This window comes from Bufo gargarizans, chromosome 3 (assembly GCF_014858855.1).
Source record: "Bufo gargarizans isolate SCDJY-AF-19 chromosome 3, ASM1485885v1, whole genome shotgun sequence".
NCBI classification, from domain to species: domain Eukaryota; kingdom Metazoa; phylum Chordata; class Amphibia; order Anura; family Bufonidae; genus Bufo; species Bufo gargarizans.
The window spans coordinates 359,018,770-359,044,310 of NC_058082.1; the positions used below are offsets into that span (position 1 = coordinate 359,018,770).

The 25,541-nt window shown below is 42.5% G+C and overlaps 1 protein-coding gene across 1 annotated transcript in view; it reads left to right on the plus strand.

The window, feature by feature from the left end:
- SMPDL3B (sphingomyelin phosphodiesterase acid like 3B) overlaps positions 1 to 25,541 on the plus strand; it is an 82,379-nt gene that overhangs the window by 12,901 nt on the left and 43,937 nt on the right. Inside the window, exons 2-7 of the mRNA XM_044287903.1 lie at positions 10,884 to 11,017; positions 11,124 to 11,337; positions 15,739 to 15,836; positions 18,477 to 18,620; positions 18,717 to 18,889; positions 24,768 to 24,948. Coding sequence (XP_044143838.1) covers positions 10,957 to 11,017; positions 11,124 to 11,337; positions 15,739 to 15,836; positions 18,477 to 18,620; positions 18,717 to 18,889; positions 24,768 to 24,948 — 871 coding nt within the window. The 5' untranslated portion in view covers positions 10,884 to 10,956. The remainder of the gene's footprint in view (positions 1 to 10,883; positions 11,018 to 11,123; positions 11,338 to 15,738; positions 15,837 to 18,476; positions 18,621 to 18,716; positions 18,890 to 24,767; positions 24,949 to 25,541) is intronic.

Here is a 25,541-nt window from a genome sequence, read left to right on the forward strand (position 1 = left end):
CAAGAATAGGACATGTTATATTTTTTTGTGGGGCCATGGAACGGAGCAACGGATGCGGACAGCACACAGAGTGCTAATAGAAGAAAAGACCGGCACTCACTTATCTTCAAAGGTTTTTTTCTTTTTATTCGCCACACATAGATATATTCGGTGACGCGCGTTTCGGCTCTGTTGCGAGCCTTTCTCAAACCAATGGCATATAACAAAGTCATGCATTACAGACGATTTAAATAGACCGCCAAAGCGGAAATGACATCATATAGTCATGGTAATTCACAACAAACGAAGTGAAGTGGACAGAAAGAGCGAGAGGGGAGGGAACAAAAGAAAAGGGGAAGCACAAAGTAACAATTTAAATAATCAGACACACGTGAGAAACAGCCCAATCGCAACAGCATCAATGAGAATGATGGCAATCATAGATTCTTTTGAGATTCTCTAGATATTCGTACTAGCTTGCAATTCAGATGATGCGGTTGGGGGGTTCCTCACGTTTTCTGTAAATACAAAAAAACAAAATACAAATTAAACATACATATAAAAGAAACAGCCATCTACAAGAAGCTATGGAGATCATACTCCCGGTTTAAACCCATGGGTTCCAGTGTCTGGAGTGTATGAATCCAATAGGATTCACGCTTCTTTAACATTTTCAAGCGATTACCGCCTCTACGAGGTTGTTGTACCTGCTCAATAATTTGAAAGCGCAATTGCGCAATATTGTGCTTACAGCGATCAAAGTGATGAGGGACGGGTAGAAGTAAATTATTTTTTCTTATAGTGGACTTATGCTTGGAGAAGCGGTCCTTCATGCGCATGGATGTTTCACCTATATATAACAATCCACAAGGGCACTTGAGTAAATATATGATGAAACTACTATTGCATGTAAAAAAGCCTCGAACTGGAAAGCGCTTGCCTGTATGGGGATGCGTGAAATATTCCCCTTTAATTACACTTGAACAGTGTATACACCCTAGGCAAGGGAATGTGCCCTTTCTAGGAGTTGATAAAGTCTGCTGACGCTTCTCAGTTTGAGCACTGCCCACATCCGCCCTTACCACCATATCGCGGATATTCTTATTACGCTTATAGCACAATAATGGGGGATTTTTAAACTCCTCAATAGAGGGATAAGCCCTTGACAGTATATTCCAATGTTTAGAAAAAATAAATCGACACCTGTTCACCCATGGGTGGAACTTAGTAACGAACGGTATACGTGACCCCCTAGACTCCTGTTTTGGAGTCAAGGAGGTAACCCTACTTCTCTCACTATCCAGCAGTGCTGTGGGATATCCTCTATTCTCAAATCTCATAGACATTTCATCAAGACGTTTATCTTTCACTTCAGTGTTAGAGACAATCCTACGTACCCTTTGAAATTGGGAATGGGGTAAGGCTTTTTTTACTGTGGGAGGATGATAACTTGAGAAATGGAGAAGAGAATTTTTGTCGGTATTCTTGATATACAAATCAGTCACAATTGACCCACCTGCACCCTTAATGACCAGGGTGTCTAAAAAATTAATCTCATGATCACTATGATGTAAAGTAAACTGCAGCTCGGGCCAAATTGAGTTCAAAAATTCAGAAAAGGCACGAAGGGATCGAATGCCGCCCCGCCATACACAAAACACGTCATCGACGAATCTTCGCCAAAAAATACTGTGAATTTTAAATAGATCATTGGTGTAAATATATTTATCTTCAAACCATGACATGTATGAATTTGCATATGGCGGTGCGGCATTCGAGCCCATCGCGGTCCCACAGCACTGCTGGTAGAAGGTGTCCTGAAATAAAAAATAATTCTCAGTTAAAATAATTTCAAGAAGTTTCAAAAAAAATTCTTTGGCACCTTCACTGTGAGAGGAGAAGGATAGAAGCCACTCTACAGCCCGTATACCCTTCCAGTGAACAATAGAAGTATACAAAGAACAGACATCGAAGGTAACTAACAAATCATCATCCTGTAACACCAGGGTTCCAACCTCACGCAAGAATTGATTCGTATCAAGCAGGAAAGACGGCATATTTTTGGTTAGGGGTGTCATAACCTTTTCAAGCAAAATAGCTGGTGGAGACAAAATAGAATCAGTCAAGGCCACAATAGGCCGACCCGGTGGTTGGGACAAAGATTTGTGCACTTTGGGCAGTGTATAAAACACTGGTGTTACAGGATGATGATTAATCAGATATTCCCCTAATTTGGGGTCAATAATCTGCTGTGCAATAAATGTATCAACCAAAGTACACAATTTCTTTTTTATAATGTATACCGGATCGCCGTCCAAAGGACGATATACCTCGGTATTGGCCAACTGGCCCAGAATTTCACTAACATAATACTCTTTGTCCATAAGGACAAGAGCACCCCCCTTGTCAGCAGGCTTGAAAATCAGGCTATCGTCCCCCAATAGGTTATCGATAGCCTGCTTTTCAATGCGCGACAAGTTGTGGTTGACATGAAATCCACCCTGCCGTATCTCCTGCAGAGATTTTGACATGTCACGTTGGACTAATAAAATGAACGTTTCGACAGGATGATGACACTTAGGTGGTTGAAAGTGACTCTTGATTCTCAGTCCAAAATCCTTCAATGATAAGCCGGTGTCACTGGTGGTTACTGTACTTGCGCTTTTTTCAACATTAGTGGACTGCAAGCCTGAGAAATGCGCTTTAAGTCGGAGGTTCCTAAAGAAGCGCTGACAGTCCATATCGAATTCAAAACTGTCCAGCGGACTAGTTGGACAAAATGATAGTCCCTTCTCCAATACCTGCAACTGAATAGGACTTAGGCTTTTAGAAGATATATTAAAGATTAAAGTGTCATCTCTACCTGAGAGCGTGTTATCCGTGGTGCGTCGATACCCCCGATAATGGCGTCCTGCTCGTCTGGTGTTTTTCTTTGTTGAGGTCTTTGTCTCCTTCTGCCTAAAAAAGGCGCACGCGGAGGTCCAATAGTGGAATCACTTCCCGATCCAGATGACATCGAGGTTCCCCGACGTTGCTGCCTGGTAAATAGAGGTATAGCTGTGCCAGACAAATCTTGCCATTTATATACACGTTTATTCTGATAGTCCTCAGAATCTCTGATAAATTTCTGGCGTTTAGTGCTTTCTATCTCCCTTTTCAGGTCAGCACCAATTTTTTCCACTTTAGATTTTAGAATAACCAATTCCTCAACTGGTAGAGCGTCCTTCAGTTGCGTCTCAATAGTGGCAATTTTCTGCCTGCTAGTCATGATAGCTTCCGTCAGGTATTCGATGGTTAATACCATCAAGTCCATGGAGCACTTATTTAGAATATTTGAGAAATTAGTGCAATAATCAATGTTGTCACAAAAAAACGTGGGTCTCAAATGGACTCGCAATCCACGTGGGATACGGTGCAAGCGGCAATATTCAGCAAGTGTGGATACATGTAGTTCCCAGGAGGTTAATCTCCTTACCTCCTTTTCAAGTTCTCTCCCTCGATATTCCGTGGGAGGTATTTTGAGAAAGTCCACATTAGCAGTCACATTGGACACGATCTCCCGTGCCCGTTCTTCCGTGTAGGAAAATGAAGCCATGTTGTAAAGAAAATACACAGGTGCTCGCGCTGAAGAAGATTTGAAATATTTCAACAAGGGTCAGCCGGCACTCCGTTTGTAGGCGTGGTGCACGTGTCCAGGGCCGAAGTCCGAGTACAAATAGAAGAAAAGACCGGCACTCACTTATCTTCAAAGGTTTTTTTCTTTTTATTCGCCACACATAGATATATTCGGTGACGCGCGTTTCGGCTCTGTTGCGAGCCTTTCTCAAACCAATGGCATATAACAAAGTCATGCATTACAGACGATTTAAATAGACCGCCAAAGCGGAAATGACATCATATAGTCATGGTAATTCACAACAAACGAAGTGAAGTGGACAGAAAGAGCGAGAGGGGAGGGAACAAAAGAAAAGGGGAAGCACAAAGTAACAATTTAAATAATCAGACACACGTGAGAAACAGCCCAATCGCAACAGCATCAATGAGAATGATGGCAATCATAGATTCTTTTGAGATTCTCTAGATATTCGTACTAGCTTGCAATTCAGATGATGCGGTTGGGGGGTTCCTCACGTTTTCTGTAAATACAAAAAAAAAAAAGTCCACTATAAGAAAAAATAATTTACTTCTACCCGTCCCTCATCACTTTGATCGCTGTAAGCACAATATTGCGCAATTGCGCTTTCAAATTATTGAGCAGGTACAACAACCTCGTAGAGGCGGTAATCGCTTGAAAATGTTAAAGAAGCGTGAATCCTATTGGATTCATACACTCCAGACACTGGAACCCATGGGTTTAAACCGGGAGTATGATCTCCATAGCTTCTTGTAGATGGCTGTTTCTTTTATATGTATGTTTAATTTGTATTTAGTTTTTTTGTATTTACAGAAAACGTGAGGAACCCCCCAACCGCATCATCTGAATTGCAAGCTAGTACGAATATCTAGAGAATCTCAAAAGAATCTATGATTGCCATCATTCTCATTGATGCTGTTGCGATTGGGCTGTTTCTCACGTGTGTCTGATTATTTAAATTGTTACTTTGTGCTTCCCCTTTTCTTTTGTTCCCTCCCCTCTCGCTCTTTCTGTCCACTTCACTTCGTTTGTTGTGAATTACCATGACTATATGATGTCATTTCCGCTTTGGCGGTCTATTTAAATCGTCTGTAATGCATGACTTTGTTATATGCCATTGGTTTGAGAAAGGCTCGCAACAGAGCCGAAACGCGCGTCACCGAATATATCTATGTGTGGCGAATAAAAAGAAAAAAACCTTTGAAGATAAGTGAGTGCCGGTCTTTTCTTCTATTTGTACTCGGACTTCGGCCCTGGACACGTGCACCACGCCTACAAACGGAGTGCCGGCTGACCCTTGTTGAAATAGCACACAGAGTGCTGTCCACATCTTTTGTGGCCCCATTGAAGTTAATGGGTCCGCACCCGAGCCGCAAAAACTGCGGCTCGGATGCGGACCAGAACAACGGTCGTGTGCATGAGGCCTAAAGTGATGTGTATGCAAATAATTTTTCCATTAGAAAATTCTGCCACACGGCAGAAATCCAATGGTGAACTTCATATTTGTATTTATGCTGCAGATTTGAAATTGGACATGAAATGCATCTGCACTTGGATTTAGCCACATTCAATGGGCTAAATCTGCTTGTGGCTATCCTGTGCAGTTTCTGTGGCAATAAATGACATGCGGCTGCTATAGTGTTGATTTCCTATTGAAAACAATGGTAAGTGGATTTCTAGTGAATTTGGTGCATAATAGGCTCTAAAACCTAGTGTGAAAAGCCTACTAACTAATCCATTTTCTAATGCCTCCAATCTCTTTTGTCCTTTATCACATTTTACAGCTCACTCTAACCTACCTAGTGCCACCAACCTGGCGCTATCTAGCACCTAATCTCCCTAGTCAAGCCTGCTAAGGGAACATGTTGCCCCTTAAGGCTCCCCACATCTTCCAAGTTTGTTGCTCAGTTATTTTGCATACGTCAGATTCATCAGTAGAGTTGCACATGGGGTGAAAATCTTAGAGCACAGTTTGTATGTTGCGGCATTATTAATAATTCTTACGTAACGTTTCCAAACATTTAGGAGGTCATTTATTAAGAGCAGCGTTTTAGATAACCCTTTAGCTGGTGGTGGATGCTCTGAATTTATGTAGAGGTGACTAAAACAGATGTAGAAAATGATAAATGAGACAGGCCTGCTGGCCCACCCCTTCCCCACACCTACTTTTTTTAGACCTGGCGTGAGGCTGGACTATCTCCTGTTCTCAGAAAATCCATCAGAGAAGTTATCTGACGGCTGACTGTACCTCTTATCTCTGTTGTCCTTAAATGGTTAGAAACAGTCATTTAAACCAAACTCTTATCAAAGTGACCATATTTTAGTATAAATGAGTGTTTATAACCACTTAGAAGAACATTGGTAATAGCTACAGAGTGAAATAACAAACAGGAGACAGACCAGCCTGTAGTAGGTATGTGTGAGTGTGAACAAGCAGCTGTAGAAGGCAAATGTAGCAATATTTTTAAGCACATAATAGGTGCAAAAATGTACAGAACTATAAATGAGTGTGTAATCATTCTTAGTGTACCATACAACATCCCTTTCCATGGGTAGCAATTTATCAACAGGATACACACCCTATTGATGAATCTGTTGTAGGCATAAAATACCGCCATGTGAGACTGTGACTCTAAAACCCTTCAACTTTTTTGACACATTCGTATGTCTCAGAAAAAGAGATGCAGGGTCTTCAGAAATCTACTGTTCTGCCCAACACCATATTGTTCAGTGTGTTTACAGGAGTGTGCACGAGCTAGTGTACACACATTGATAAATCTGCCTTGTTTTGCCCACACAGGGCTGTGTGTGTGCCCAAAAATACTGTATAATAGTTACATTATATTAAGTAATATTTGTGCACTTAAAAACATATAATTCAAAATATTGGTTCAGTAAACCAAAAGTTAACATCTAGAAACTTGTACCGGAATGTTTTTTTTTTTCTGGATTGCCCCTTTTCCACTATGATTAGTGATAGTTGGAATGTTAGACGCCAATAGGAAGAAAGCCCATGTACTTCCAAGGTGCAGTTAGATCTCAGTTTGTGCTAGACCTTTGTTTTACAAAAAAAATATACAGCAAAAACCCGAAATTGAGCATATCTTGTGAATATACCCCAAGTGCATTTAGCCTCTTCTACTAGTAATGTCACACCCAACCCATGGTCCTTGAAGGAAAATGTGACTCCATCTTGTCTTCTCTTACATGTACAGAATTGTCATAATATCTCACCCACGCACTGTTTCACTTTATATGAAGCAAATAGTGAGCATTATTCACCATCTTGCTAAGTTTTCAAATGGGTCCCAATAAATCCTGACAAATCCCGCTCTCATAATACAGTTTGTTAGGTCTTTGTTGAGGTTCCTTTCTCACCTACAAATATAGCACTGCAGACTACAACCTTAAGGCCCCTTTACACTGGTCGAGTATCGGGCAGATAATCACTAACATGCCTTCGTAGCAACGCTAGTTAGCAATGATCTTCCAGTGTAAAGGTGCCACCGATTACCTGATGAATGAGTGAAACGCTCGTTCATTGGGTAATAAGATCGTTTGTGCAGTCATCTAAATCATCATTTGCCGACATCAGATCATGCTGTCTAAACAGCCTCTCGTGGCAGCAAACAATGATTATGTATAGGGATGAGCGATAGCATTTGCGATCGTTCCTCCCTATACTGTGGAGGAGATGGCTGCATGTAAATGCAGAGGTCTCCTTCACTGACTAGCAGAAGGTTGCCAGGAAGGAACATTTCCTTCCCGACAATCGTCTGCTCAATTGAGGAGTGTAAAGGGGCCTTTAAATAGTTTGTAAGGTTGGAAAAAATCACAGGTCCACCAAGTCCAACCTACCATGCTGATCCAGACCAAGGCAAAAAAAAATCTATGAAGTGAAAGCCATTTGTCTCATGTTAAGGCTAGGGCTACACAACGACATGTATTGCGCGACAATTTTTATAATGATAATCTATGGTGTCGCACTGTGACATGCTGCTACTGCGACACGACAGTCGCAAAAAAAAATCCAAAATGGATTTTTCTGCGACTGTCACATCGCAGTCACAGCATGTCGCAGTGCGACACCATAGACTATCATTATTAAAATTGTCGTGCAACATTAATGTCGCGCAATACATGTTGCAGTGTAGTTGTGCCCTATGTGTCGCGCAGCCCTAGCCTAAAGGAGAATATTCCCTTCCCAACTCCAAATATGGCAGAATAAATCCCTGGATCAACATCCCATCTTCAGGAATCTAGTACCCATAACCTGCACCTGCAGTAAAACCAGAATTTTGTGGCTTTGAGGGTGTTTTGTTGAATAGATCCAGTGCTAAACTCTGAAATGAAAATCTGCCTTTATTCACTTATGGCATAGTGTCACATGCCGGGAATCCCGCGAAGGACCTCTGAGACGTCAGGCGAGCAGGAACACTGGAATGGAACTTTATTAAAGAAAACAAGCTCATGACAGGAACAGAGGCACTCAAAGTACACACAAGGAACAATAAGGAGAGAACCCACTGCTCCACTGACTGGTAATACTCTGGAGACGCGTGAATAAGCAACACCTGGTATTCACTAGAGCTTCAGATGGTGAGGATAGGCGTGGCCAAGGTAGTTGCCAGGGGCTACGCCAGAGCGTAAACCGAGTCAGTGGCAGCTGGTCCAGACAGACCAGGAGATACCTACGAAGGTACCAATAGTACTAGAGTCCACAGACAGACAGGCAGAGACATACCAGCAACAGGTAGAGCAGAGACGGAAGCAGTTACCTGTGCCGCAAGCAAAGGAACCAAACAGCCCCAGGAAGAGCTGCACACGGAAGGCGAAAGGGCATACACAACCACGGAAATTCCCCCTCCGGGGAAACCAGGAACCCCGTTCCGGAGGAACTGCTAGACTGACATGAACAAAACATCAGAAGCAGAAACAACTGCCAGACAGGACACGGAACAGAACAGAATTAGATGCAGTCAAGCACTGCTAGGCTTACACATACTGAACAGGTAACAGAAAACATAACAAACAAAAAAAATGTAGAATCGGGTGAAACCACACCGAAGTGCGGACAGAATGACCCCTAGGATCAGCAGCAAGGGGACAACAAGCAACACATAGAGTACAGACAGAACCGAGCAGAGAACTGACCTACAGACAAAAGCACAAACACTGGACCCCAGCAACCAGCACACAGGAAGATAAGGTTGCCTACTGAGGGCACTTGGGAGGACACACCCCTGGAAACAACACAGGAAGATAAACCCTTCCAGGTCAGGGAGAAACAGAACCCTGCATTGCCCATGGCAACCAGGAACACGGAACCAGAATACAGGAACAGAAATGCAGATACAGTCAAAGGGGTACACACGTACATGGGCAAAGTGCACACTAGACACCACAGCCAACACAGAAACCTGCAGCCAGCCTACACGGCAACTCGTGTCACGGTGAACCGCACCGTGACACATAGAAATCCATCTAAACGTACTGTGCATGTCACAGTGGCGCTTATGTGTTTTGAGTGGCTTCCCCATTCCTAATCATAGCTATGATGTCAATAGCTATGAATTCCTTTTATGTCAAAATTGAATAAAGACCATAGTGCTGGATCTTACAACAAACTTGACTTATGGAACTGGGTCAAAGTGAGCTCCATGTGCTACAGGGTGGAGGAAAATGTTTCCAGCAAGCTTTTTTTTTTTTTTCTTTTTTTTTCTCTATATTTCTAGGGATTTTACAAGATGTAGGGCTTAAAATGACCTTTAAAACTGTGTAACATACCTGTAGTTTGACATGCGTATCTCCCAGTGGAACAGTCTTTAGGTTGTAAATTACCCAGAATAGATCATCTATACACAGGTGAAACTCGAAAAATTAGAATATCGTGCAAAGTTCATTTATTTCAGTAATGCAACTTAAAAGGTGAAACTAATACATGAGACTCATTACATGCAAAGTGAGATACTTCATGTCTTTATTTGTTATAATTTGGATGATTATGGCTTATAGCTTATGAAACCCCAAAGTCACAATTTTGATGTCCCCTTTGCTCAGGGGGTATGGATTAATTAGCTGACTAGAGTGTGACACTTTAAGCCTAGACTATTGAACTATTTCACAATATTCTAATTTTAAGTTCCATTACTGAAATAAATGAACTTTTGCACGATAGCCAAATTTTTCGAGTTTTACCTGTATATAAAGAAGGACGTATGTAAAACTCAACCATCGATTTCAATGAAACTTGGCATACACATCCCTTGCTACCTGGAAATAAATCTTGTGCGGGTCACAGCTCTCTAGGACATACCGTTCCTGAGATATTCCCAGAAAATTACTTGCAATAGCCAATACAAGCCTGTAAGTCTTTCTCTTCATATCCCAACTGCCATACACACAGTCACATGTCCCTTATCAGCCAATAGAAGCTTGCAGGCCCTTAGTCTCCACATACACACACTTTTACTCCAGGTTTCCATAACACCCCAGCTATTTCTCTTCACTGCTGTAGGTCATCTTTAGGCTAGAGCTACACGACGACAATAAGTCGCGCAACAATTTTTATAATGATAGTCTATGGTGTTGCACTGCGGCATGGGACATACTGCGACAGTCGCAGAAAAATCCATCTTGCATGGATTTTTTGCAACTGTCGTGTCACAGTCTCTGCATGTCACATGTCGCAGTGCGACACCATAGCCTATCATTATAAAAATAGTTGAGATAAAATGTCATGCCACACATGTCGTCGTGTAGCCCTAGCATTAAAGGGGCAGGGTGCTGTGGAGGTCACTGTTAAAGGGGCGGGCACTGTGGAGGTCACTGTGGATGTTACTGTTAAGGGGCCAGGCCGCTGTGGAGGTCACTGTTAAAGGGGCAGGGGCCACTATTAAAGGGGCAACTGCTGTGGAGGTCACTGTTAAGGCAGCAGGGTACTGTAAGGTCACTGTTAAGGCAGCGCGGCACTGTGGAGGTCACTGTTAAGGGGACGGGCCCCTGAGGAGATCACTGTCAAGGGAGTGGGGTGCTGTGAAACTTAATGTTAAAGGGGCGGGCTGCTGTGGAGGTCCCATTTTAAAGTGGTGGGGCACTGTGGGGGTCTGTGTTAAGGCGTGGGGGACTGTGGAGTTGACTGTTATGGGGATACTGTTGATATCTTTTAACGACACACACAAACATCAAATGAAATACACCCGTGTGAAGCCGGGTCCATCTGCTAGTATTTCATACATAATATAATGTTTAACACTTCCTGAACAAACAGTGAGATCAGAGTGAAGACAAGGAGGAGGAGGAGCACTGGATTAAAGTCTGCACCGACACGGCCATCTTCTACAATGAGCTCTGTGATCTTTCAGCTTCTTGCAGTCTACATCGTTTTCACCTCATCAGAAAGAGGTAAGCAGGGTGATGGCCATAAAGAAAACTAATGGCTGCAAGGAATAAAATAGGTTTGATAATGAACTTCAACAACTGAAGATTGTTTGATTTATCCTTTTCTTAGGTTACTTCTGGCACTTGACAGACTTGCATCTAGATCCTAACTACACAGTGACCACTGACCCTGGGAAAGTATGTCCATCTGCAGGTGACCAGCCTGTTACAAATGCAGGGAAATGGGGGAATTATCTGTGTGACTCTCCAGGTTCTCTCATAAACTCATCCATTTATGCCATGAAAACTATCTTGCCTGACCCGGACTTCATACTGTGGACTGGGTGAGTACAAAGTGCATGCAGTCAGAGGTATCAGACATTCACTATCAGATTTCTCTGACTGCTCTCTTCCATGTGGATATACTAATCTGTATTCCTGTCTACATCAGCGGCAGTCAATCATAAGTGAGTGAGGACATGTCAGGCTATACTCTGTATTATTTCTTAGTGGGTATCACTAGGGCAAAACATAAGGGGTTTGGGCCCTGGATGTATTTGCCGCTACCGATACAACTGTATCAACGTATTCAGGACGGCAATACAATTGAATTACTGCAGCAGGACCCCACTGTTCACTCAGTAAAACGGCACAGGTGGTCGTGAAGTGATAACATCATTTCAACTGCCTGTGCCGGATCTTAGACGGTGCGATGACGTCATCATGTGCCTTCACCAAGACTGTGGCCTGCATTGCAGACAGTGGCAGGACGTTGTGTATTTTTCTTTTCCTCCTCACTTCAGGGGGAAGATAGTACTGGGGCACTATGTGGGTGGGTGGGGGGTCACTGTAAATACAAGAGGCACTAGAGAGGCATTATACAGTACCTATTGGGGGAAAGTAAGGGACATTATAACTGCAGGGGCATTATACCTACTGGGTGCACTAAATACCTATTGGGGCACTACAGAGAGGCATTATACCTATTAGGAGTCATTATACTGGGGGCACTGTAGACAGCATTATACTTACTGGGGGCATTATACCACCTGGGGGCACTTTAAGGGGCATTATAACTACAGGGGCACTAGTGGGGGCAGTATAACTACTGGGGGTACTATAGGGGGAATTATAATTATTAAGGACACTATAGAAGCACTATATGTACTGGAGATACTAAAAGGGGTATTATAACTATATAGCATTATAATGGACATTTTAGCTACAGGGTGCACTATAGGTGACATTATAACTACTGGGGACTCTACAATTGGTATTATGACTACTTATGGAAGGGCCTTATTACTACTAGGGGTTCTGTGGAGACACTATTATTATTGGGCATAATATGGAGGGCACTGCTACTAACAGGAGCACTCTTGGAGAGCATTATGACTGAAGGTGCATGATTACTAATGAGGGCATTCTGGGAGAGATTAATTACTATTGGTAATACTTTTGGAGCACTTTGGGGAATATTTGCGGAACATGTAGTGTAAGGCCCCTTTCACATGGGCGAGTATTCCGCGCGGGTGCAATGCGTGAGTTGAACCGCGCGGGTGCAATGCGTGAGTTGAACGCATTGCACCCGCACTGAATACGGACCCATTTATTTCTATGATGCTGTGCACACGAGCTGTGATTTTCACGCATCACTTGTGCGTTGCGTGAAAATCGCAGCAAGCTCTATATTCTGCGTTTTTCACGCAACGCAGGCACCATAGAAGTGAATGGGGCCGTGTGAAAATCGCAAGCATCCGCAAGCAAGTGCGGATGCGGTGTGATTTTCCCTTTTTAACATGGTTAAAAGGGAAAATAATAGCATTCTGAATACAGAATGCAAAGTAAAATAGTGATGGAGGGGTTAAAAATAAAAAAATTATTAACTAACCGAGTCCACTTGATCGCGTCATTGCGGATCTCTGTCTTCTTCTGTAATGTTGAGCTGCCGGCTAAGGACCTGTGGTGACGTCACATAACATGATCCAATCACATGGTTCCTCACCATAGTGATGAACCATGTGATTGGACCATGTGATGAGCACAGTAACGTCATCAAAGGTCCTATTCCTGTGCACAGCAAAGAAGAAGACAGAAGAGATGCCGGCTGTGTGATCAAGTGGATTAAGGTGAGTTAAATTAGTTTTTTTTTTTTTTTAACCCCTCCAGCCCTATTTTACTAAGCATTCTGTATTACGAATGCTATTATTTTCCCTTATAACCACGTTATAAGGGAAAATAATACAATCTACAGAACACCGATCCCAAGCCCGAACTTCTGTGAAGAAGTTCGGGTTTGGGTACCAAACATGACAATTTTTCTCACGCGCGTGCAAAATGTGTTACATTGTTTTGTACTTGCGCGGAAAAATCACACATTCGCATCCGCATCTTATCTGGGCAAAAAACATGACGCCCGTGTGAAAGAGGCCTAAAGATCAGGAAGCAGCTCCTCATCAAAAAGCTGATCGGGGAAGTCGGACCCCTGCCGATCAGATACTGATGACCTATCCTGAGGTTAGCTCATCAATATAAATTGCCGCACAACCCTTTTAATGCGTATTGTATTGGGGCTTGGTCCCTGAATCTTTTGAGACAAATAACATAATATTTTTTTGTATAGTAGCTCATCAGATCTGTCATGACAATAAGCTTAAGTGGAGCTTGCTTTGAGGAAAGCTTTCCCAATCTCACAGTACAGGGTCTGATTCTGTCCTAGGCTCTAAATGTATGGCTCATGCACTGAGCCATAAAATGGCTGTTTATGGAGCTTTATGGAAATAAAATTGAAACCAGGTTAAATTTCTAATGCTTCAGCTCTCCAATGTATAGTCAGTTCTGATTGTTTCTCGTTTTACCAATTTCTCAGATTGTCAACATAATGTTCTAGCGAACAAGTAAGCACAACAATTTCAGCCTGTTGCTTAGAATGACATATGGGAACATTACACTTCAGTTTATAGTAAATTTACAAAGCTCTATTGGCAGAAGTCTGTATTCTGTGAATGGAGTTTGCAAAGTCACAATTTGAGGACTATGGGAGTCATTTATCAAACTGGTGTAAAGTAGAACTGGCTTAGTTGCCCACAGCAACCAATCAGATTCCTTCTTCCATTTTCCAAAGGAGCTGTCCACAATTAAATGTATAATCTAATTGGATGCAATGGACAACTAGGTCAGTTCTACTTTACACCAGTTTAATAAATGACCCCCTATATAAGGATACATGCTGGTATAAATGGCGCTTGAATTGTTTCAGTCTCTGATTGCTGTTGTGGATTCTCTAAGGCAAATGTTCCTTTTTTTTTATTTGTATTTTTTGCAGATAGCACAGTGACCCATTCATTTCTATGGGGCCATCCACACATCCATATTTTTGTGGATCTGTGTAGCCATTCCACAATTTATAGATTATGCCCTATTCTGGTCCAGATGAGAATAAATGAGAGTGAGAAATATGTGGAATGCACACGGAAAACATCTGTATTTTGTGGATCCGTGGTTTGTGTAGAAAAATACATACACAATTGTGTGCATGAAGCTTTAGGAATTGCGCTTAATTTAATCACTTACAATTACTGTTGGACTGGAAGCGAGACGAGAAGATGGGGACACACGGGGCGGTACGGATGTTGTTACACTTGCAACGCCTTGCTGCAATTACAATTGGCCAAGTAGTTAGTGCCACCATATGTGCCCCAGGCTGCTCAGTGATGAACTATTGGAGAGAAAAGGGCCCATGCATAATTCTTGCACAAGGGCCTTTTGCAGTCCATGCCCTCCCCTGTTAGATCGGCATGGGATTCCCAGCTTGTAGGTGTAAACAAGAACATTTTTATTCAATTAATGCAAGATGAGACTTTAAAAATGAAGATGTAGGCCCCATGCAGACTAGCGTGTCCAGATTAGGTCCGGATGCGTTGCGAATGCGTTCAGTGAAAAATGCGTGATTTCGCAGGCAAAGTCATTCAGTTTTGCCTGCGATCGCGTTCAGTTGTTCAGTTTTTATCGCGCGGGTGCAATGCAATTTAATGCATTTTGCACGCGCGTGATAAAAAAAACTGAAGGTATACAAACAACATCTCTTAGCAACCATCCGTGAAAAACGCATCGCATCCGCACTTGCTTGTGGAAGCACTGCAATTTTCACACAGCTCCATTCACTTCTATGGGGCCAGCGTTGTGTGAAAATCGCAGAATATAGAACATGCTGCAATTTTCACGCAACGCACAAGTGATGCGTGAAAATCAACGCACATGTACACAGCCCTATTGAAATGAATGGGTCCGGATTTTGTGTTGGCGCAATGCATTTGCATCACGCATTGCACCCGTGCGGAGTATTCCCTCGTGTGAAAGGGACCTTAAAGCAATGGGGAAAACAACAATACAGAAATTAAAATAGCATATGTGACATCACTCACCACCCCTATTCCTTCCCTTCTCCCATTACGCACCTCTATTAGACAGGGTTTTTATGTCACATTTTTATGCAGTTATTGAAGCCAAAGACATGAATAGATATTACATGTAAAAATGAACATATGCTAAACATGGAAACCAACCTGCATTGACATTTCAGTTCTGTCAGATGGCCACATCGATGCTTTTAAGTTTAAGTATGACAGGGCATCTTACAGATTCCATGTTATGTCTCCTGGTGGCCTCCTTCTCCAGCAATGGCAGCAGAAACAAGTCACATATATCATTTATGTCACCTTTTTTGTCCAATGTTTTAATTTTAGGGATGACACCCCACATGTACCTAATGAAAAACTTAGTGAGAAGGCAGTATTGGAAATTGTGGAATGGCTGACAACACTAATCTTACAGGTGTTTCCAGGTAAATTGGCAAGTATAGTTTGTAGCTTGTGCTGGTCATTCTTAAAACCATTAATCGTCCGATTACCACTCCGCTCTTGAAGTGCACCTTGCCATATACAGAATGCGTGGAGTCAGGTTAAGGACTCATTCACACGACCGTAAAGTCGCCATGCCCGTGTTGGGACTGCAAATAGCGGTCTGCAAAACATGGGCACCGGCCGTGTGAACTCCATATTGCGGTGGAGACCCATTGACTTGAATTAGTCCACAATCCGCAAGATACTGCAAAAGATAGGACATCTTATAGTCCCATCTTTTGCTGTAAGGAAGCAGACCCAAAATCCCATGGAATGGCTTCCAAGTGTTTCCGATCTGTGCATCTGCACCACAAAAGATAGGACATTTACTATCTTTTGCCACATCTTGTGGATTGCGGACTCATTCAAGTCAATAGGTCCGAACAGCAAAACAGAGTTCACACGGCTGGTACCCGTGTTTTGCAGACTCACTGTTTGCGGTCCGCAAGCGAGCACGGCAGACATAGGGTCATGTGAATGAGCCCTAACTAGTCTTTCAATAACGTTGTACAGTCCAGCAGAGAAGCCAGTCATAAAATATAACTCATATTCCATCAAAGATAAAGCAGCAAAATACAGAGCAGGAAGATAGGGTTTAAATGTTTTACCAAATATGCAGTTTATTCATAGGCTATGCTGAAGATGTGGTTGCATAAAACCGTTTAATCCTTCTTGGTATTTGGATGTGTTAATGTTGACGGAATAATAGTTACTGTATTTTTCGGACTATAAGATGCACCAGACTATAAGATGCACCTGGGATTTGGAGGAGGAAAATAAGAAAACAAATATTTTTCACCAGACCTCAGATCAGACCCCCAATCCTCATCAGACTCCCAAATCGGACCCCCATTCTTCAACAGAACTCAGACTAGACCCCAAAATAAGACCCCCAAAGCTCCATCAGACCTCAGATCCGACCCCCCACCCTCCATCAGCCTCAGATCAGACCCCTTCAGACCACAGATCAGATGTTGGAAAAAAACGTAATCCACTTGCTCCGGACGGCGCTGCCACTCACTCACCGCACCTTGGTCTTCTTCTGTCCTGCTCAGTACTGTGACCTGACGTCGCACACCGGGCCAAGAGCGTGCCTATGTGCACTACGTTCTGACTCTGTTTCCAGTCAACGCACCGCTTCCCCCACCACTCCCCACGCCTCCCGCATGCTGATGACCGCTTCCATAATCATTAGCATTCAGACTATAAGATGCACGACCACTTTTTCCTCACTTTTGTGTCTTATAGTTCGAAAAATATGGTATATTTTATGATTGGTTTCCATCCTAGAATCTACAATTTTATGGTATGCTTGTCATTGTTTTATATCTATTGTGCAGAGATGGAGTAATGCCACATGCAAAATGAACATCTCCTTTTATTTAATTGAAATGGTAGAAAGTGTTTTAGGGCCAAAGAGCTCTTTAAGAATAGTGACAAATGTGTGGCCTGTGGGCGTTGAATACACAGCCGCGATGTGGCCATGCCATGCAATCTGCAGCTATTTTCTATTATTCATTAAAAACTGATCAATAATCTTTTTCTTATTGTTAATGGCCATATAAGGGTTACTCACAAAATCACACAACCATTAACAATAAACAAGTGACTAGCAATTTTTAAGGGTCTAAAAAAAACTAGCTTTCACACTAGCAGCAAGGAACTCCAGCAGGCTGTAGTTTTATTCCAGCCGCCTCTCGGCATGATTGCCGTGCTACCACCGGAACTCCGGCCCGCTCCCATTATAGTCAGTGGGGCCGAAGCGGTAGTCCGGGGGCACACATGCACTAGCGGCAGCACGGATCCTTGCCGCTAGTGTGAAAGTAGCCTTTGTCTGCCATAACCATGCAGTTTTCAGCCACGTAGTATGCATGTCTGCACTGCCACACAGTTGCCCTTAGTTCTACTCTTAGTAATCTAGTTTGGCAAATTATTTCATTCAGCCAACAGCTATCAGATTAATACCTAAATAGTTTTACTTAGGTGAGTGAGATTAGTGGCTACCAGAAACTGATACCATTTGGAAGGACGGGTTCAAATTAAATCTAGGGTCAGGTCCGTGACAGCCACCGTGCAGCTATGCAAGCCATGGCGGTATTTTATTAGCTCATTAGAACTGAATAGTTTTTTTTAAGTGTCCATTGTTAATGGCTGTGAAATTACCTTATGGACATTAGCAATGAACGCTGAATAAACAAATTGGTTCTCATGACATGCATAGCCATATAGTTCTTTCTATCCCTATATCATGTACATTAGATTGTTAGTAGATCCTGTTATAATTGGTAGACTCTGCAGAGAGATATCTGTGAGTATGGTCATTGGCCATGCCAGTTGCATAATACTGCTTCGAGTCAAGATTAGTCAGCTTGGTTTTTGGTTCTCTGTACTCTGCTCAAAAAATAAAAAGTACAGAAACACTGACTATTATTGCACATTTTTATAAATAGGTATATATACACACAGAAAGGAGAGGATACAATTATTAAAGCATACAATTATTAGATTGCTAATAGAAATATGAATTATGTCAACTTAATTAAGTTTTTAACTGAAATGTTTGTACTTTTTTTTTCCACTAGAAACCAAAGTTTACGCAGCCTTAGGAAATCATGATTTTCACCCTAAAAACCAACTACCAACACAAAATAATTCTATTTATTATCGGGTGTCAGAACTTTGGAGTCCATGGTTCAAGCAAGAATCTATACCTATGTTTCAAAAAGGTAAAATATTTTGCTTGTTTATTGAAAATTATGGGAAAAAAAATAAAAATTTATAAAAATTAAATGTTTTAATCAAGACATGTCCTCTTGTTCTAGGAGCATTTTACAGTGAACAGGTGATGAACATAGAAAACGTGGGACGTATTGTTGTTTTAAATACAAATTTATACTATGATTCCAACAGTATCACAGCCAATATGGAGGATCCAGGTGGCCAGTTTGTATGGCTGGAAAACCAGTTATCAGATGCTTCTCAAAAGGGAGAAAAGGTAACATTATAATATAGTAATATAAAGGCATACTTAAAAAAAAAAGCCTGTGAAGACATGGACCTAAGCCTGACAAGACATATTCGAGATATGTGTTCTAAATATTGTTGCTGTTCATAATTTCAAAGTAAGGCTAGGGCTCAAAAAAGGAGTAACACCATTTGTATTGCGAGATTATAGCCCATTCAGATGTGTTAAGTCACACACTTCTGGAGTTTTTACAGTACCAGTTCACCGTGTAAATATAGCTTTACAGCAGTTATAGCAGTGTCTGGTATAGAGCTCCAAATCGGCTGCATAGACACAGATACCATGCTGAATACCTATAGTCACCATTAGAGGAAGTTTAGGAGCTTACTGCATACTGTTTCTGTTTCTTAATGGGAGGAATTTTTGAAGAGTTGATCTCAGGGGCATAACTAGAAAACACAGGCCCCATATAAAACTTTTGAATGTTACCCATTGGTGGTAGCATTGTTTAACAAAACAATGCTACCAACCATGATCACACTGTACACCATACAAGTGACTACAGTATTGACCAGACACAGTTAGGGGCAGAATAAACATTCCCATTTAGTGACTTATAGTTGACGTCTTTTCCAGAGTTATTCTCCATCTGGTTCAGACCACCATGATGGCTTCTCCCAGCAGAGTTTGGCCCCTGTATTGTGTGCCACACTCTCTGTTCACCTTGTATATAGCACCAGGCTTACAGCCCCCTGTATATTGCACCTTTTAGCTGTGCTCCCTGTTATATATTGCCTCCTGGCTGCTTTGTCCTCTGTATATAGTGCCTCTTGCCAATGCTTCCTGTATTATAGCCTGTACCATCTGTATATAGAGTTTGTTGCCTGTGCCCCCTGTGCCTATTGCCTTTTGAGCACCCCTGTATATAGTATCTTCTGAATGCTTGTGGCTCCTGTACATAGTGCCTCCTGCCTGTTGTGCCGGCCAGTGCCCCCTATATATAGTACCTGTTGCCTGTTGTGCCCCCCTGTCTATATTGCCTACTGCCTGCTGTGCCTCCATGTTTATAGTGCCTCCTGCCTGCTAATACCTCTGTATATAGTGCCTCCTGCATATAAAGTCTCCTGTGTTGCCCTGTTTCACATTTATCATGCATTTTAGACACTTTTTAGGCTTTAATAAACAGTTGTGAAAACACAAAAAAAATATAGGATAATATAATGCGCAATGCATTTGGAAAGTTTTCAGACTCTTTCACTTGTTTCACATGTTGTTATGTTGCGGCCTTGTGCTAAAATTTTCAATATTCTTGCTTACTTATTAAAAGGAAAATCTAAAATAGGCATAAGTATTCAGACCCTTTGTTATGACGCAGATCTAAGAGTGAGGCTTAGAGCGCAGCGAGGTGACGTGATGGGGGCGGGTCACGCACCCGCGCATGCGCAGTCCATGCTGAAGATGGGAGCGCTTCCAGGACTATGTCTTGTTTTCAGGCGCAGCCAGGCAGGCAAACGTCATTCACAAGATGCCAATCGGATATGTCGGCGGCCCCAGACACGGTTACTCCATTGGCTTATGGTGAGAGTTGTTGCTGTGTAACCGGGATTGTTTACAGCAGCTATCACCAGAGCGGCGCACCCCTAACATTAAGGAGGCGCTCTAAATATAGGCATTTCATGGCAATTTACATAAATTAAAAGGGTTCGCTGGTTATAGAGGTCCATTCACAGAGGCATGAACCGACAAGGGCACAAGGGACGTGTCCCATCTTTAGAGAATATATAAGTGGGACACTACATTAGTAGGAGGAATTTTATCTTTCATAGAGAAAGGTGTATTTATAGTCCTACATGATAATTAGATGAAACAGCTATAGCAATTTTGTCCTGAAACTCCTGAGATACATCCTCACTCACAATGTTTTTCTTTTCGATGGTAAGTGGTACCACTAGCTCAGGGGTACTGCGATGGGATGTTCCTGCGCACCGTCCTACGCAAACTTGCTCCTGGGCTGGTGGGAAGCCACTACTGTATTCAGCGATGGGATGTCGTCATGTACCGGGCCTATATCATTGTGGGCCCGGTACATTGATGACATTTTCATCATATGGAACGCAACTGAATGGGCCTTCTCTACCTTTGTTGAGATGCTTAATAGCAACAACTTAGTATTACGTTTTACGTAGGAGACTAACAACAAGACTCTCCCCTTCCTAAATATTTCAATTTCAAAAAAGGGTATTGATGAACTGAGCACTAGTATCTATCGTAAACCTACTTCCACAAACTCTGTACTGCACTGGAACAGTTGCCACCCCTTACCCTTGAAGAGGGGAATACTCTGAGGCCAATATCTGCGTTTGAGACGCAACTGTTCGGACAAACCTGGGTTTGTGGAACAGGCTGCTATCCTCAGGAGTAGATTTCTCTCCAGGGAATATCCTGATGCAGTTCTAAGACCAGCTTATCAGACAGCACTTGCAGCAACACGTAATGAATTACTGGTACTTAAAATAAACCTCAAACGGAACACAAAATCTGACTAATAGGTACATTTGATGAGGCTGCCAACAGTGTTAGGAACATCCTACAGAAACACTGGTCGATTCTACTCATGGATCCAGACATTAAAGACAAGATTCATGACTACCCACAAATAACATTTAGGAAGGGTAACAGCCTGAAGGATTTGCTGGTACACAGCCACTACAGTTCACCTCCAAGGGGAAACACATGGCTAGATTGTAAGCCCTTGGGTTGCTTTAGATGTAGTGGCTGTGTTGCCTGCACATCATGCAGACAGGCAAAACATTCAGGAGTGTTAATCTAAAGAGATCCTTCACAATCAAGGACTTTGTTAATTGCAGAACGCGAGGCGTTATTTATAAACTAACATGTGAATGTCCTATGGAATATATAGGGAAAACAAAGAGAGAACTGCGTAGACGTATTGGGGATATCTCCAACAGGATAGACACAGTTGTGTCTCGCCATGTACAGGAGTATCATCATGGGAACCCCCAAAGTATCAGGGCAATGGGCATTGAGGTCACCCCCCCCCCACACTCGGGGTGGACACTGGGACCACACACTACTCCAACATGAGATCCGATGGATCCATGTCTCACATACTGTAGCCCCCCTAGGCCTAAACGAACAGCTCTGCTATAGCTCTGGTGATAGCTGCTGTAAACAATCCCGGTTACACGGCAACAACTCTCACCATAAGCCAATGGAGTAACCGTGCCTGGGGCCGCCAACATATCCGATTGGCTCCTTGCAAATGACGTTTGCCTGCCTGGCTGCGTTTGAAAACAAGACATAGTCCTAGAAGCGCTGCCATCCCCAGCGCGGACTGCGCATGCGTGGGTACGTGAACCTCCCTCATCTCGTCTCCTTACTGTGCTCCAAGCCTCACTCTGAGGCATGATCAGATTTAAAAACAGCGCGGGCGGGCGTCCTCGGATTGGTTGCACCATAACCTCAGGACATACCGCGGCGCTGTTCTACAGGGAGCGGCACATCAGCAGACCTCCCTGCCTTGATATATGGCCCCATCGATTTAGGCCTGTTTTCAACCCTGATATACAATAGATCCCACACCAGGGGCTCATTTTTTGTAAGTGTCCTTCACTAACTCTGTAATACTTGAATATCTCCAGTGTGAATGTTAGAATCAACTTGGAGTAATATCCCAGGTGATTCATGCCCTGCTCGACTGCACAACAGTTCCCCTGATGATTTGTACATGAAACATGCATATAGGGATTAGCTGCACTAGGGCACAACAGGGCCAAGAAGTGTAAGGGTAAGGTTCCGGACGGGGTCATTCTTTTTAGGACGAGTGCTCAGTGGCTAGGAGACCAGGGACAAATCAGTATCCCTATCCTAGGGTTAAATAGGGACTTAGAGCCCTCTATCATCCATGTCTGGTGCCTACCACTAAGAATTTCTTTTCAGTATGACGAACATCTTCTGAACATCCACAATGACTGAATGACACCTGGGTTACGGTAGGACAACCAGTTATACTCTCAGGTGCCGCTGCGTACCAATTTTCTCATGTGTAATTTTTGCACTCTTTATATTTATGGACCTGACTGTATATATACAGTACAGTGATAGTACTACAATAACAACACTACACAATACACCTAACTACTCTAAACACAATACACAATTCCTCCCCAAATCTACCTAAATAATACACGTACATGCACACATGTTTAGCAGCAACTTCCATCCTCCTGGCTCTATACACGCTGTCCCTATGGGTGTTACAAGGGGTCTGCAGGGGTACAGGGACTGCTGCAGAGGTACAAATTCTGGACTATATCATAAGTAGAGTGGAAGGAGTTTGGCCATGGGGCAGAGGTGTGGAAACAGGTTTATGATGTCTCTGGTTAGAAAGCCCCCTGGCAGAGAGTCTGTAATCGCTTTATCCTGAGGTGACCAGGAAAAGGGCCCATCCTACTTTTTTGTTATGTATATAATTCCACGTGTGTTAATTCATAGTTTTGATGCCTTCAGTGTGAATCTACAATTTTCATAGTCATGAAAATAAAGAAAACTCTTTGAATGAGAAGGTGTGTCCAAACTTTTGGTCTGTACTGTGTGTGTGTGTGTGTGTGTGTATATATATATATATATATATATATATATATATATAAAACTCTGAGAGAAATATAAAATAATAAGCTTACTCCACAATTATTTCAGGGTTGGAAATCATTGTTAGGATCTGTAGACCGGAGAGACAAATTGATGACAGGATGGGCAAAAGTGAGGAGAGCAGTATCATGTGAAAGATGGAGAGAAACACACTTTAAGCTAATACATAGGGCAATTTATGCTTTTCTCAGCTTCAGCTATAAATCCAAAGGAGATAATAGTTTGCCCTAAGTGTAATCTGCCAAAGGCAGGTTTAGATCACTGCATTTGGGGTTGCCCACTGATTCAGGCCTATTGGGAAAATATCTTATCTTGGATTAAAACAACCTAGCACAGTGGTGGCGAACCTATGGCACTGGTGGCGGCACTCAGAGCCCTCTCTGTGGGCACCCGCACCCTGGAAAAAGTCTATGGTGTACCAATATGCCATTCATCAGTGCAGGGCGCACTATGAACAGCACAGGCAGTGCACTGAATGTAGGCAGGCTATTATAGCTAAATGATAAAGTAAATGGAAGCTATCTGGAGACAATGAAAGGGCCTACTTTAGTAGATGGGGTCTTATTAGTAGCACTTCAGTGTTTGATGTGCACTTGGTTAGCACCACACACACCCTCGGTTGCAGAAATTCAGATGCAAATGAGATACTTTTTATTAATGGATCAGCTGGAGGCGAAAAAACAAACAAAACTATAGATCAGCATGCTTCCTTGACAAGTGGAAAACTTATATCGGCAAACACTTGTCCAAGGAAGAGATTCAAAAACTCATGCAAAACTTTAAATATACAGAGTGGTATATTGAAAGGGAAATTAGGGAATCTGAAAGTAGTTTAAGTATACTTTTCAATTTGATTTGGCTTAAATTGAAGGGGAGGGTTGATGTACATCCAGATAGGGGTGAGGGGGGTGAGGGTAGGGAGTGGGTGGGAGGGGGGGGGGGGGGTAAAGGATAATTGTTTAAAGTTCTGTATTGTACTTTTATTATGCTGTATCATACCAGATTATGTACAATCATTGGACTAGGTCAAGCTGTATGCAAAATAATCCTGATTATACCTCATTGTATGTTTTAGTATATTAAAATCAATAAAATAATCTGGCAAAAAAAAATCTCAAAACATGAAGCAGCAAACTTTGTGTCAGTCTCAAAATGTTTGGCCATGACTGTAGCTCAGCAGCACTTTTTCTGTAGATTATGTGATTTATATTCACTGGAAATAAATAACACTTTGCAGGTTTATATTGTGGGACATGTGCCTCCAGGATATTTTGAGAAGAAACGTGGGAAGCCTTGGTTCAGGGAAAACTTCAACAAACGTTATGTAGAGATTATCCAGAAGCACCACAAAGTGATACAGGGACAGTTTTTTGGACATCACCACACAGACTCTTTCAAAATGTTCTACAGCAACTCAGGTAGTCAAGATATTTTTTCTATATAATAATAATAATAATAGCTAATTACAGTATTATAGCTTTATTGATTTATTTTTTTAAATCTCTAGGAGATAGGATCCTTAAAGCGGTTTTCTGAGATTTCTTTTACTGATAACAGTATTCTCAGGATAGATCATCAGTATCTGATCGGTGGGGGTCCTACAACTGGGACCTCTGCAAATTGGCTGCTTGAGAAGGCAGTGACACTCCTATGAGTTCCCCGGCCTTCTCTAATCTTTTCCTAGGCCACGTTCATCACTTATGTGGCCTAGGAGCAGCTCAACCCCATTCAAGTGAATGAGGCTGAGCTGCAATACCAATCACAGCCGCTATGCAATGTTCGGTGCTGTGAGAAGGCAGTCGTGCTCACAGGAGCACCGCTGCCTTCTCAAAATAGCTAATTGGCGGGGTTCCCGGGTGTTAGACCCCCACTGATCAGATACTGATTACGTATCCAGATACTGAAGACTTTTTAGGGGCTCTTTCACATGAGCAAGTTTTCTGTGTAGTGAATGAATAGCATCTGGAGTGAATCCTGCCCCATTCATTTTAATGGGTGTGTGCACATTTGG